Source organism: Lonchura striata, chromosome Z, assembly GCF_046129695.1.
Source record: "Lonchura striata isolate bLonStr1 chromosome Z, bLonStr1.mat, whole genome shotgun sequence".
Lineage (NCBI taxonomy): Eukaryota > Metazoa > Chordata > Aves > Passeriformes > Estrildidae > Lonchura > Lonchura striata.
Genome location: NC_134642.1, coordinates 68602784 through 68616225, shown reverse-complemented (window position 1 = coordinate 68616225; position 13442 = coordinate 68602784). Strand labels below are relative to the sequence as shown.

Genomic DNA, 13442 nt, shown 5'->3' with positions numbered 1-13442 from the left:
CACTGGCTGACTTTGACAAGATCTTGTTCAATAGTAAGAAAACATGATCGTCTACCTACCAAAAGCTCCAAAGTAATGGCTGCCACCAGTCAAGAGGTGTTTTGTTTGCACCAGGTGTCATAGTCTGCAGTCACAAAAAGTAAGATTTGAAAAAGTAGTTGCAAATACTATAATTTTATCCTTAATTCAGGTTTCCAGTGACTCATAGTATGAAAAAAAAAAAGTAAAAATTGAAATTATAGGTCTTTAGCAACCTAAATTATTCTACGATTATGTATTTATATTGTTCTTACCTGTTTTTATTTACCAGTCTAAGGCATAAGTACTTTAAGCAAACCCTCAGTGAACAAACATTTGACCAAAGAGTTGTCAAAAGAGTGAAAATCTGAGCTGTGGCTCATAATTCCTATGAATGCCTCCATTTAGCAGAAATGTCATCATGGTATTTACGCAAAATTTTGCAGGTGCATAATTTTGTTATACTTACTAAAGTAAGCTCAAAAAGCAAGTTTTACTGCCTTTATCTAGACAAAAGACTGTTCTCTTTTTGATACTAGTGTGTATTCATTTGATCTTTATTTTAACAAAACGTTCTAACATATAAAAACACATTGCTTTTAGACAGAATTGCCATTTTTTAAAAGATAATTGTCACACACATAATTTCTTTTTGCAGGATAATGGCTCTCCTGAAGAACATGCAATTTATGTTTGGGACCATTTTATTTCCCAATCAGCTGCAGAGAATGTGTTTTTTGTTGCTCACAGTTATGGTGGACTTGCCTTTGTAGAGTTGGTAAGTGTGAATTCTCCATTGCCATATTTCCTGAAGACTGTCACAGATTTTCTACATTCTTTGTGATCACCTTCATGAAAGTAGCTAGGTAGAAACAACTGTGCCAGTGGTCATGTACAGGTTGGTCAGGATTTATTTGCAAACAGAAGATTGCTGTATCTTTTCTGGTTTTGAGATAGACAGTAAGGTTGCAAGTTTGCATGAACCTGAAAGACTCTGGGGAAACAGAACATGCTTCATCCTTCTTGTCCAGGCTATGTACTGAAAGGCACCAGTTTCTGCTGTGGGACAGAAAGACCTGGTGATATACAAGACTAAGCACATAGAAGAGCAGTTTTAAAGCGAAGTCACAGACAAAAATGCAGTTTTTTGTATATAGATTGGAACTAAACGTGTGGGGAAATATGGCAGTTTTATTCCGTTTTTGCAGTTTTTCTACAAAGGTCTGCAAAACTTGCTGGAAGGACTTCTGTTTTCCCATTTATTAGGCTCTGCAGCGATACAAGGTGGGAAAAACTTTTCTCGGTGTAAAGCTGTTATCTGGTGCTGAGACTGCTGAATATCTAGTTTTAAGTCTTTCACTCTAATCTCTGAAGGCAGATCTCTCGACCCCATCTGGTATACCAAGCTGCCTGTTAAACTTGTATACCATTCTGTCAGTGTAGCTACAGTCTTCTCATAGGATTTTAAAACAGTAGTGTGATCAAGATACGTTTTATTGAAGAAAACTACAAAAAAGTAAGGGTCCTGTTTATTGTGGAAAGTTAAATTGCACAGCATTCGAACTGGTTTTATAGACACAGGAAACAGCAGACATATATGTACATCTTTTGTCTACAACACATTAGTTTATTTTAACTGAAAGTTGATTAAGATGTTTCCTCCCTGAACATAAGATGAATGCCTTAGTTAAGAAAAAGCATGGTTGAGCATGTTGGTTTTAGTCTTATGCTGCTCCAAGTAGCAATAACAATCCAGATGATGGCCACTGGTATTCTTTTAAGAACTTGAGATTTTCCTAACCCACTCCCCTTTATTTTTTGTTGTCTAAATTAATACCATTTTCATTATCTCTGCAGTACTGGAAGAGTATGTGCAAAATGCACATGACGTGTACACATTTGAGGCTTGAGAAACATTCATTTTGCTGAAGATTGTTTGAGAATTGATCATTTTTCACAAAACCTATTGCCTACTCAATGAATAGTCTCAAAACTAAATTTTTAAGAGACCTTGAATCTTTCTGTAACCACATCTATGGGCAAAAGATGTGTTGCATTGCATGTGCTGGTTACTCTTGAGATGTCATGAACATTAGGGAGCAGTTGTCCTGTCTTGGCTTTCCTGAGTTGTGATTTTCAGCTGCTCTGCATTTCAGCCCAGGTTATTCTGGTGTTACTTGTGGGTCCAAGGTAAAGCTTTGGCAGAGTTTCTGTAGGTTTTGTAAAGCCTCATTGTTTGGATCACCAGATGCCCAGAGATACATACATGTAGCAGAGGGCAGGAATAAGAACCAACTTGAGACCTTTTCCAGTGTTTCCTAAACTTAGTGCTGACTTGAAGGAGGCTTGGAGAGTTTTTCCTTCATGTTTCAGACAATGACTTGAGGTGGCCTGGGTAACAGATGACCAAGATGTCATTTCCATTTCCCCTGTTTTTCTTGTTACACTGGTGGATATTTCTTCATATTTGTTCTACTTCAATATGAAGCACACTGATTTTTCAGAAGACTTGACTTCTAACCTTGGGGCTTCCAGGGTCAGGGTGTTCAGGGACTGTGAAATTATCACAAGCTAAGTGAAAATTTTTATCAATTGCAGGAACCAATCAGTAAATTAAGAAGAAATATCTTTGTCAGAAAAACAAGATGGTCTCAGTAAGGGTCATCTTCTGTAGTCTGCTATTTCTGCAGGAAATGCATGCCTGAGATGAATAATACAATGCATATCCATTGACACTTCACATATCTGTCATGCAAAACTAGACCTGAAATATATTTTTAATGTAACTCAATGTTTTGCTAAAAAATCCAAGAGTATTAGCACCTGGTTTAGGCAGAGGTAATTTGAATTTAAGTACTACTAAAAGCAGTTTGATTAAATAATTCATACATTGAAGGGCATATCATTGAAATAAACCTTGAACTACTTCATTGCAGTATTCATTTGTAAGGTTTTATTTTGTTATCATCTCCTTTCTCTTAAACTTTATATTCATACGGCACTTAGTAATAGCAATGAACTCCAAAAAGAAACAGAGCAGCTGATGGGCAATTACTGTCTTATGACAAATACATTTTCGATCGCTGCACTTTCTTCTCTGATTCATGTGGGGGTGATGATAAGGTTGATAGAGCATCTACACCATATAGCAACTGTACCACCTCTACACTTCCTTTGCAAGTTTTTGGGTTAACTGATTCATGAAATTGTAGGCTATAGTTGTTATGGAGACCTGTTGCACAGCTGCTTCTTCTACATTCATGCTTCTTAGAAGAGCTGTGTGAAGCATATGGCTTTAATTTGGAGTGAAGGTTTCTGCCTGAGCCCTCTGAATTTCATTTTGCCTGTAGGGAAAAAAAGAAAACAAGCAAAAATACAAAAAAATATTTGTGTTTGCAATTAATATCTTCTTAGTCAACTTACCATGTTTAGTGCTGGGAGGTCTGTCCTGATGGCTTGCAGTCATCTCAGCCACAGCTTGCCACTTCATCATGGTTGTAGGGCTCCTGGTGGAAACAGGATGTTCTGGCATTAAACAGAAAAACCCAATGGAAGTTGATTTTAAGCAAAGTCTTGTTCATGGGCATCCATACCATTGTGTGGGAGGATCTGCTGCTCTCCCAGGAAGAGGCAGAGAACAACATTCAGCTTTCCACAGGCAGGAGCCCATCCAGGTGCTCCTTTGTCTGAAGCTGCTGAGGGAGGTAGCACAGGAAGGGCAGTGCTGCTCTGCCTTGTGCCTTAATTGGCATGCACTTTGTTGAGAAGCACAGAGTGAAAGAGAGCAGATAGGACCATCACATATGACTGGTATAAAAAGAAGATCATTTTTATTTACAAAATTTTAGTGGCCAAATTTTGGTCTTCATTCAAATTCCTTCTCACCATAAAAATAAGGCTGTGTTTTCAAAATCCTTCATTGAAAAACCAGGTAGGGCTTGGATGCAATTTTCAAATACATGCCACATCTGGTAAAATTGTATTGATCTTTGCAGCTTTTGATCTACATTTTCTCATATCTGTGATTGCAGGATGTTAATACAAATAGGGTGAATCTGCAATATCATGCTCAAATACACAGAAACTGGTAACCAGTTACTGCAACATAGGCACACATTTTCTGTACCTTGTTGTGTCATAGATTATTAGGGGAATAATAAAAAGTGGTTGAAATGTGTAGAAAATAAAGTTTTATAAATCAATGTGCTAAGTTTTTTTGTTCTGTTGTTTATAGGTTGAATTACAAATGGTAAATCATAAGCCATATGTTAGAATGTATCTCAATATTTAGTAATTTAAACTTTGTGTAATTGTGGCTTGAAATTAAATGTGCATGTGATAGTATCTGCACGTTAATTATTTTTTGAATGAATAACATTAAAAATAATCATTGGGTCATTGTGTTTTGCTAATTGCTAGTTACTGATTTTGAAAAACTCAAGCCATGATTCATGAACACATCTCAGCTTCTTAATTCTGTTATCCCTTTCACAGTGTAGTCAGGAATTTATTTTCAGAATCAGTTTGCTTTACTTGATGGTAAATTGTGGAACTTTCTCAACTCCAAGCTTATAATAATTTTATAAAATTTAACAGAAAGTGAGAATTTCAAGTTGATGGAGTCAATTTTATATTTAGTTTACAGAAAATAAGAAGTTTCTGGTACAACGCCTCCTTCAAGTTTTTCTGCCAAGTTTTATGGATTTACAATTATTTTGCTTTAAAAATAATGTTTTTCCTTGTCATTGCCTGCATGAAAGATCCACACAGAAGAATCTTTGTAGAAGGCTTCTTCCTATATTTCTGCTTGCTTCCTATATTTCTGAGACCCTAGGCTTTGCATTTTCAGTTTTTTCCTCATGATCTTATAACTAGAGTTACAGCTTTTTTGTTTTAATTTTAGTTAAATGCTATCTTTTAAAAAAATACAAAGTATCATGGGAATAATGAAAAAACTGTAAGACTCATTAATGGTATCTCCATCTTACATCATTCATACTGCTGTAGAAATACAAACTACACACGGGAATGTAATAATTAAGAGAAGGAAAGTAGGTTGTCTTCAGCAGGTGTAAACTATTCATTATGGTTCTTTTGGCTAAAATATTGCATATATATATTGAGAATTTGCACAAAGGTGCAGGAAAATGGGGGGAGGGTGTCCTTTTAGTGAGCTTCGTTACAATGAGTGCCCTTAAAACACACTGTTCAAATTACTGTGTGCACTGTAGAGTCCTAATTCCATCAAAACTGCAAATGTTGACAATTTCAAATAATTTTAGGTCCATCATTTTGAGATCCTTTCTGCAATACGCTGCCACTTCATTTTGCGGTATTGTGCTGAGTATGGCAAGGACCTGGCCCTGACTGGCACTGATGGGTGCCATAATAATGATGATAGACAGGCACCTGCTGAGCTACCTGTGAGTCTCTGAGGCTGCATCATTATTCTGGCACCAGCAAAATGCAATTTAAGAAACTTAATGGCTAGGATGTGAACCTGTCATTAGTTTTTCATTAATTTAATTTCCTGAAGTCTCAGACTGAATGGTTTGTTATATTTGGTTTATTATAAATACTTATATAAATATATCTACTTATTTTTTAATTCAGTTTGCCTGGAAAATTGATGAGTGGGTACTGTGGACATGCAACTCTTAATTCCCCTAGCTGCAGTGTTAAATCAAAATATGTATGCTGGTGTGTGGTAGAGATAACATAAGGTCTGTGACGGCTGTAGGAAGCATGGGAGAGAGCTAGAAGTAGAGAGCTGTGAAGGAAAACACCTCAGTGACCAAGATCCTTATTGTGAAGACAAAAGCACAATACTGCTGTGCTTTAAAACTTTGTGAGCATTTAACTGGTGGCGGGGGAAAGACACTTTTGACAACGAATGTCAGTTGGGAGAGCAGTGTGGGATGCTGTCTTGAAGGTTTATGAAGACTTAGCTTGTATGTCCAGTGTTTGGACAAGTAATCTCACCCAAGCTTACCTGATTTAGGTCTCAGATTTTTCTGTGTTGGACATTAAAATAGTATATTTTTGAGGCAGGTCTAACTTAGTGCTCACATTCAGAAAAACAAGTCCAAAAGTAAAAATGAAATCTTGATTCTCTTTGGTTTATTTCAGCTATTCTTTGTTGTCCTTCTTGGAAAAGTACTTGTTCACTGAAAAAGATCAAATGAGAAATGAGGGTGGACAAGAGAAGCTAATGGAGGAGCCAGTGGTCGGTTGTATAAAAAAGGATTGGACAGGAATAGGGTCTCTAGCCTTGATGCTGATTTTTTTTTTAGTATTCCTGTTACTGATGTGGGCACACAAATTAAATATAATTTCTGCAATAATAGAAAGTGCCTTTCTACATCAGGACAGTTAGGCAATGACTGGTCAGTCATCTACATTTGTGCACAAAGAGTGATCTCATCAATAGAGAACAGCAAGGCTGCAGAAATCCTTAGACAACCGACTTCATTGCCAGTGGCTGTAAGTAAATGACCAGGTAATGTAGCAAGAGTCAGATATGATACTGTAATTTTTTTGCTCTTTCTGTCCCAGGAAGGGGAGTATTAATGCTGTCCATCTAACTGCTGTGATTCATCTGAGGTAATTTGAGACATTTGGAAAGATTAAGTCAAGGAAGAGATATGGTGATGAGGTGTTCATACTCTTGAATCAATGGAAGGCTTATTTTACCAGAAACAATGAAGGAGCCTCAGACCTGCTGTGACATGGTGCCAACATGGACAGGTCCTAGCTATCATAAGTACCAACATCAATATAGCCACAGAGATACTATACACATGCTTTAGGCTTATTATCCTTAAAAAGAGCTTATGTTAATTGCTAGTCCTCTTATGTTAACTTTGGTAGCTATATCTAGAAAGAGAAGGTTCAGCATCTGCTTTGTATTTACTGCAGAAACAGAGCTTAAAAGCATGGCTTGTTCAGCCTGGTAAAGGAAAGCTTAGAGGGATTGGTAGCACTCAGCAAATACATCAGGAGAATAAACAGCAGGGAGAGAGAGCCTTGTAAGCCAAAGAACAATGTCGACACAGGAACAAATGGATTAAAACTGGTCATGAATAAATTTAGGGTGGAGTTAGGTTTCTCACCATTGGATTAGGAAGTCCTGCTTGGGAAGAGGACTGAGGCAAAGCTGCAGCCAAGCATGACCCACACGTGGCAAGAGTTATATGAATAATTTGCTGAGACTGTTGGTCCTTGGTATGACCCAGAGTCATTGTTCCTGTGAAAGACATCCTATGCAGGTGCATATTTTCAGCAATGAACTTTGGACTACTTTTTGGATTAATTTGGCTGGAGTTAATGCTACTCTTACTTGAGGCTCACTCCATTGGAATAGCTGAGTTTTAACCAAAACCAGGTCAAACCTCTAAGACCAGTGCTGGCAAACAACTTTTTTTCCATCCTCTTCAGTTAGAATCATAGAATCAAAGAATATGCTGAAATAGAAGGGACACATCAGGATCACCAAGTCCAACTCCTGGCATAGGATGCCCCAAGAATCACAACATGTCCTCAGAGTGTTGCCCCTATGCTTCTTGAACTCTGTCAGGCTTGGTGCTGTGACCATTTCTCCCTGGGAGCCTATTCCATTACCCAGCCACTCTCTATGTGAAGAACCTTTTCCTGATATCGAAACCAATCTTCCCGACAGCCTTCTGCCATTTTCTCAGACCTGTCACCAGTTGTGAAAGTGAAGAGGTTCTTCCTCATCCCCTCTTGAGGATGTTCAAGACCACAATGAAGTTTTCCCCTCAGTCTCCTCTTCTCCAGGCTGAACAGACCAAGTGACCTCAGCCACTCCTCATATGGCTTCCCCTCAAAGCCGTTTATGATCATAATTACCCTACTGTGGATGATCTCTAATGTATCTTTCTTCTATTGTGGTGCCCAAAACTGCCCCCAGCACTTGAGATGAGGCTGCCCCAGTGCAGAGCAGAGTGGACAATCCCCTCCCTTGTCTGGCTGGCTGGATTTTGGCTGCCAGGACACTGCTGACTCATTTTCAGCTTGCCATTTACCAGGATCCCCAGGTCTCTTTCCACAGCACTGCTCTCCAACCTCTTGTTCCCTAGTCTGTACACACAACCAGGTTTGTGCCGTTGACCTTGAATAATAGGAATTAGAGAGCAGACTTGGTTTTGGAAACAGTGGACTCTTTTTTGCTAGAGCTTTTTGAAATGCACAAGCTTGAGGTAGAGAGCAACAGGCATAACAGATCCTGTGGTGAGAATTTGCAACTATGAGGAAATTAAATGGTGCATTGAGCAAAAAATAGTGAAATATGTGTGTCACTGTTTGCTGTAGTGGAAACAGCTTCTTGAGCACATTTGGCTTTTCTGATCTATAAAGTGTGTGTGTTTGTGTGTATGAACACATACATGTATCTGTATGCATATATTGCCCATTCTAACACAGAGCAGATAAATATTTTTGGCCACTCAGCCTAAATAAATATACTGACACACATAGACTGGTATCATTAGTTCTCTTGCTAGCATTTATTGTTATTATCTATTTGCGTTGTGGTAGGAATCACATAGCAATGCCTTGTTCTAAAGATGCTCTAATGGGAAGAGACAGAGGAATAATGAACAATTGCAGTACAGTTCATAGCATTGTAGCTGCATGTCCTTATAAATTTTTTGATGGTTTACTGTAAATGCCACATAGGCATCCCCTTCCTCAGTTCATATGAAACTCTTTAGCCTTGCTGCTGGATGATAGTAGAGGATGGCAGCAGTGAAAGCGTGAGCATTGGCCACTTCCAGAACAGACATGTTCAGAATATTCATTCCTCCTTGTTACCTTGCTCTAGACAATATGCTCAGCCTCATTACATTTTGCTTCCTCTTAGTCATTTGCTAATCTGGTATCTCATGCTTCATTCAGCTCAGGGAATGATCTGGTGCTAATTACGCATGTGTCCCTTCCCCATTCTTTCCAAAAGGAGAAGGACAATGTTTCCTGGAATTTTGTAGAGAATAGTAATTGTTGTCACCACCCATCATTACCTTTTTGTCTTATTGCACCATTAATATTAATTTTCTAATTTGACACCAAATTTGGCAACAAAGAAGTGGATATGAGTGAAAGTTAAGGTTACTAGAAAATTCAGTTACTTGGAAATACATATTTGTAGCCTATGGGATTTGGTGGTCAAAAGCACAGCACTTTCTGCATTTCTTTGTACAAGTTTTCTAGAGTTGCATTGTCTCATTAGTTTTATATTTTTATAACTTCTTTGTATCATTTTAAAATCCACACATTACACAGTGAACATTTAGGTTTCTGCATGAGGAGTTTTTTGATCTTTAGCAATTGTTCTCATAGTTTCATCCTGTTGTTTTTGGTAGCTCAGCTTGTGTAACTACGTGTTCTATTTTTTTTTTTTTTTAATGCCTATTTGAATTCACTTCTATTTGTCAACATTTCTTTGACAGTATGCTGAGAATTGAAGTCAGTATTCTAGGTGCTGTTAACATAATTAGCTCAGGTTGAGCTTCACTATCTTTGTTCTGCTGTGTAGCATTTTGGTCAGTGCAACCTAAGTGGTACTAGATTTTTTTTCCTAAAGTTTCTTTAAATTTAGTACCTGCTAACATTCATGTATCTCTCAAAGTGTTTTAGTGCTCTCAATTTTCCTTTCCCCAGTGGTACTGAATGTACTAAAAGTGAATGTAATAGATTATTTCCTCCCAACACCCCCCCCCAAACAATATTATCTCACAGTCTTCCTAATTAAATCTAGCTGTGTTGTGGCCCTTGTTGCTCAGGATGACAAACTGGATTGCAATAATAATCCCTTCTATGCTACAGGTCTCTGAATGTTGGAAGTTTCTTTTGTATTTCTTTCATGCCTTACTTCTCTTGGCAGTTTCTCCCACTTTAATGTCACCTGCAAATTTAATTAATTTCAGATAATTAATGAGGATGTTAAACTATATTTGGCATCTATTCCTATATCTGGCTAGAAATTTCCTTCTGTCTCAGTAAATTCCTTTGTATTATTTTCCTTTCCTGCATTGTTTCCACTTCTAAATTCTGCAAGATAATATAACTTACCAGTCGGTTTATTTTTCATTTCAAATTCCAGTTTTGAAAGGAAAAGTAAAAGCTGAAGCACAAGGCCATATTCAAAAGAATATACCACTCATCTTTTTGGCTGTTTGCAGATAAACTTCATCCCTTGATCCCCTCAAAGCTGATGGGTAACATCTCTGTGCAACCATCTCCTTAAAATGTGTAGAGCACTGTTGATTGTGATAATTAATTTCAGAACCCAGGGCAACTGATTTTCCTGAATTTATTACTTGGCTATTTATTTCCTCACTGGTTGCCAAAACTTCCCAGAAGTTAAAAGTTCCATAGAGTTTTTTGCTGTATGAACCATCTTACACTCATCAGAGCTCTTCAAGACATAGGGGAAATTAATCAATGGTAACAAGAGACATGTCTTCTGTCCTGAACTTCTTAAGGACCTGACAATGCAGAATTTTGCCTTATCACCATTCTTTTGATGGAAACTAATTCAATACAGCTCTTTTTTGGCTGTCTAAGGTGAATTCCTGAAGTGCTGGTACATATACTGTACATATACATATACTGCTGTATCAATAAAAAGTCACATCTCCTGTTTTCCCTGACAGACTTAGTGGTTTTTCATACCATCCACATTGATAATCTTCTGTCTTTGCCTTCTTAATCTTCTGTGAATGTGCATCTTGCTTTTTTTTAATCTAATCCACCTGTTTCTGGTTCTTACCAGAAGGTGCCTCTTTTTGCTGTGTTGCATCAGGACAGGAAAATTAAATATCTAGAGCATTAGTTTATGTGGATGTGGCCATTGTATCTGGGTCTGCATTGATACAGCTGCAGAGAAAATTATTGAGTATGTTGGTTGTGGGATTCTTTTCCCAGCAGGTACAGTATGAAAAAAGCTTGCATTTTATGAAAGTTTGTGTGTTGTTATCTCTCTAGATGGGTTTGGAAAACAGCACAATACTAAAGATTTTACAAGATGTGACATTGCCACAGTTTAAAAAGGTTTGCAGTTCTTTTTTACAGTTCTTTTTGAATGCATATAAGACTAATAAAGGAAAAGAGTAGGAGTTTTATATTTGCTTATACAATGATAGATGTAAGAATGTCACACATAGTATACACTTAAAAGTTTCATGGTAATTTGAGATCATTCCATCTGAAATATTAAGCTGTTCTAAATACTGGCATTTGTTTTCTCTTAATGGAACAGAAATTTAAAAAAGGAAGTTGTCTCACCATTATTTCACATTTTTTTTCCAAATTTTGTGACCTTACCCTGTTAAGACACACATGTGTATTACGTTCATGTTAATTTAAATGGTAATCATGCTGAAAAGTATATGTATGGCTTTTGTGTGGAACAGTAGAGATTTTATAAAATTTTTAAACCCAGTTTAGTGGATCAATCAGAGGAACTACAAGTTAATAATACATTAGGCATTGCAAATCCAGGTGGAGTAAAAGGAATGCAAACATACTTTGGTAAAGGGATCTCTCAAACTGTGGTACAATAAGAAGCAGCTATTTCAGAATATTAGTGAAGTATTTTAGTAGTAATAATAGCATGACTACCAGTGTTTAAATGTAAAATAATCCTATCTAAGAGCTTTGATTGAATGTGATAAGAAATAAAAATATGAGTAGATTTTGCACGTATATTAATTGAAAAAATTGTGCTTTTAGTGCTGCAGAATTGAACTGAAATTTTAATGCAATATGTCAAAGTGCAGAAGTAAAATTGCCTCATAAGCACCTGAAAAATAAATAGTTTAATTAGTTATTTTTCTCTTTTCCATTTCTAAGGCAAATTAAGTCTAATAAAGAATCTCAGTATCATGCAGTATTAGGATAGAGAGGGCATGAGGTTTTTACGTTGATTAAGCTGAGGCATTTTATTTGCTTGTCAGTATCTGTATTATATTTTGCCTTCGAGTGGCTTGAGACATCTGACAGGAGTAATTTATCTTAAAACAATTCAAAACAAAATAGCCCCCGCCACCCCCCTCTCAGTCCCTACCCCTGTGGGCACATAACTGCCAGTGTTTTACAAGGTGTTAAAGTACAGCAATTATATTATCTCATCCTTTAAAAAAAAGGCATTGTTAATTTAACCCTCAGTAATATTATTTCACCTCACCACCATTGCAGTCTACAGCCAGTAGACTTTTTTTTTTTAAAACCAGCTGTTGAAGATAACCTAGTTTAAATAGTTTATGGCTGAACGTGAGGGATTCATCATTATATATTTACTGTCTGAGGCTGATACAGCTGTAAGGTTTTTCAGATGCCATTGATCTATTGCGCATGTTCCCTCCCTGGGTTGCAGGACATGCTTCTATTTGCATAAGGCCCTGGGCAAGGTTCTTTCTTGCATTGATTGGCCTGTCCAAGGGAGCCTGATGTGCTCCTGCATTGATTACTCTGTCTTTTCTTGGAAGTCAGTGTTACACTGAGTTCATCTCAAACATTCTAGGCAAAACTCTACTGCAGGTGTCACAATTTTATTCAGATGTTCTTTTGAGTATAGTCCTTTCCTTCTGTATCCTTTTCTAGGATAACTTACTTTGTGGGTTTTGTTGGTTTGGTTATTTGGGTTTTTTTTCCCCACTTAATTTGAATGTGTTTCTGCAGTTATAGTGAAGCATAGACCAGAATGTACTGAAAAGCTATATTACATTTACAGCAATTATTCCATGCTATGTTTTTTTTTCCTTTAAAATAATGCCTATAGCTTCCAGCAAAAATCAAAACTACTCTCTCTTCAAAGAGTTCACAGTTATAACAAGAGAATTAATCTAAGAATATGTGTACTGGTGTCTTAGCTTAGATTAATATTGTCAGTTTGTAACTTGTATAATTTGTATCAGTTTTCTTCAGTTTTAGAAGAATAGCTCTAAAATGGCACCTTCAGCATAAAACTGTGTTTGTATTTTGGTTTTGTAGAGGCATACTCCAAAATGGATCATTCAAGTAAATTGCTGGGCAGACCAATAACTGATCAGAGAGGACAAGTACTTCCCTACAGTGTCCTTGGGTTGCCAGCATGGTGTGCTGGGGGCTGTCTTTCCAAACCCAGGTTAAGCAGCAGAGTTCTTAAGGTGAAATATGGTTATACTCAAAGGGTGACTCATAGCTAATGAATAAGCTGACATATGAACTTTACCAAGCACATGATTGTACTGCATATCAGTGAAAAAACAAAATACTATAGAAGAGTTCCTCTCCTATAGAGGACCAGAACAAAGAGTGATGTTCCTTTATTAGTTTTAGAAAAATTTCCTATGGATTTTTTTTGTAGAATTTTCTTTGAAATAAATAAAAATTCAGTGATACATAGCTGACGTCATGTTAATACA

At 37.0% G+C, this 13442-nt stretch overlaps 1 protein-coding gene across 7 annotated transcripts in view; it reads left to right on the top strand.

Moving 5' to 3' along the window:
* The window catches only part of ARB2A (ARB2 cotranscriptional regulator A), a 262882-nt gene that overhangs the window by 157602 nt on the left and 91838 nt on the right, over nt 1-13442 (top strand). For all 7 annotated transcript variants that reach the window (XM_021541557.3, XM_021541554.3, XM_031507505.2 and 4 more), the window contains one exon: nt 677-796. In XM_021541557.3, coding sequence (XP_021397232.1) covers nt 677-796 — 120 coding nt within the window. The remainder of the gene's footprint in view (nt 1-676; nt 797-13442) is intronic.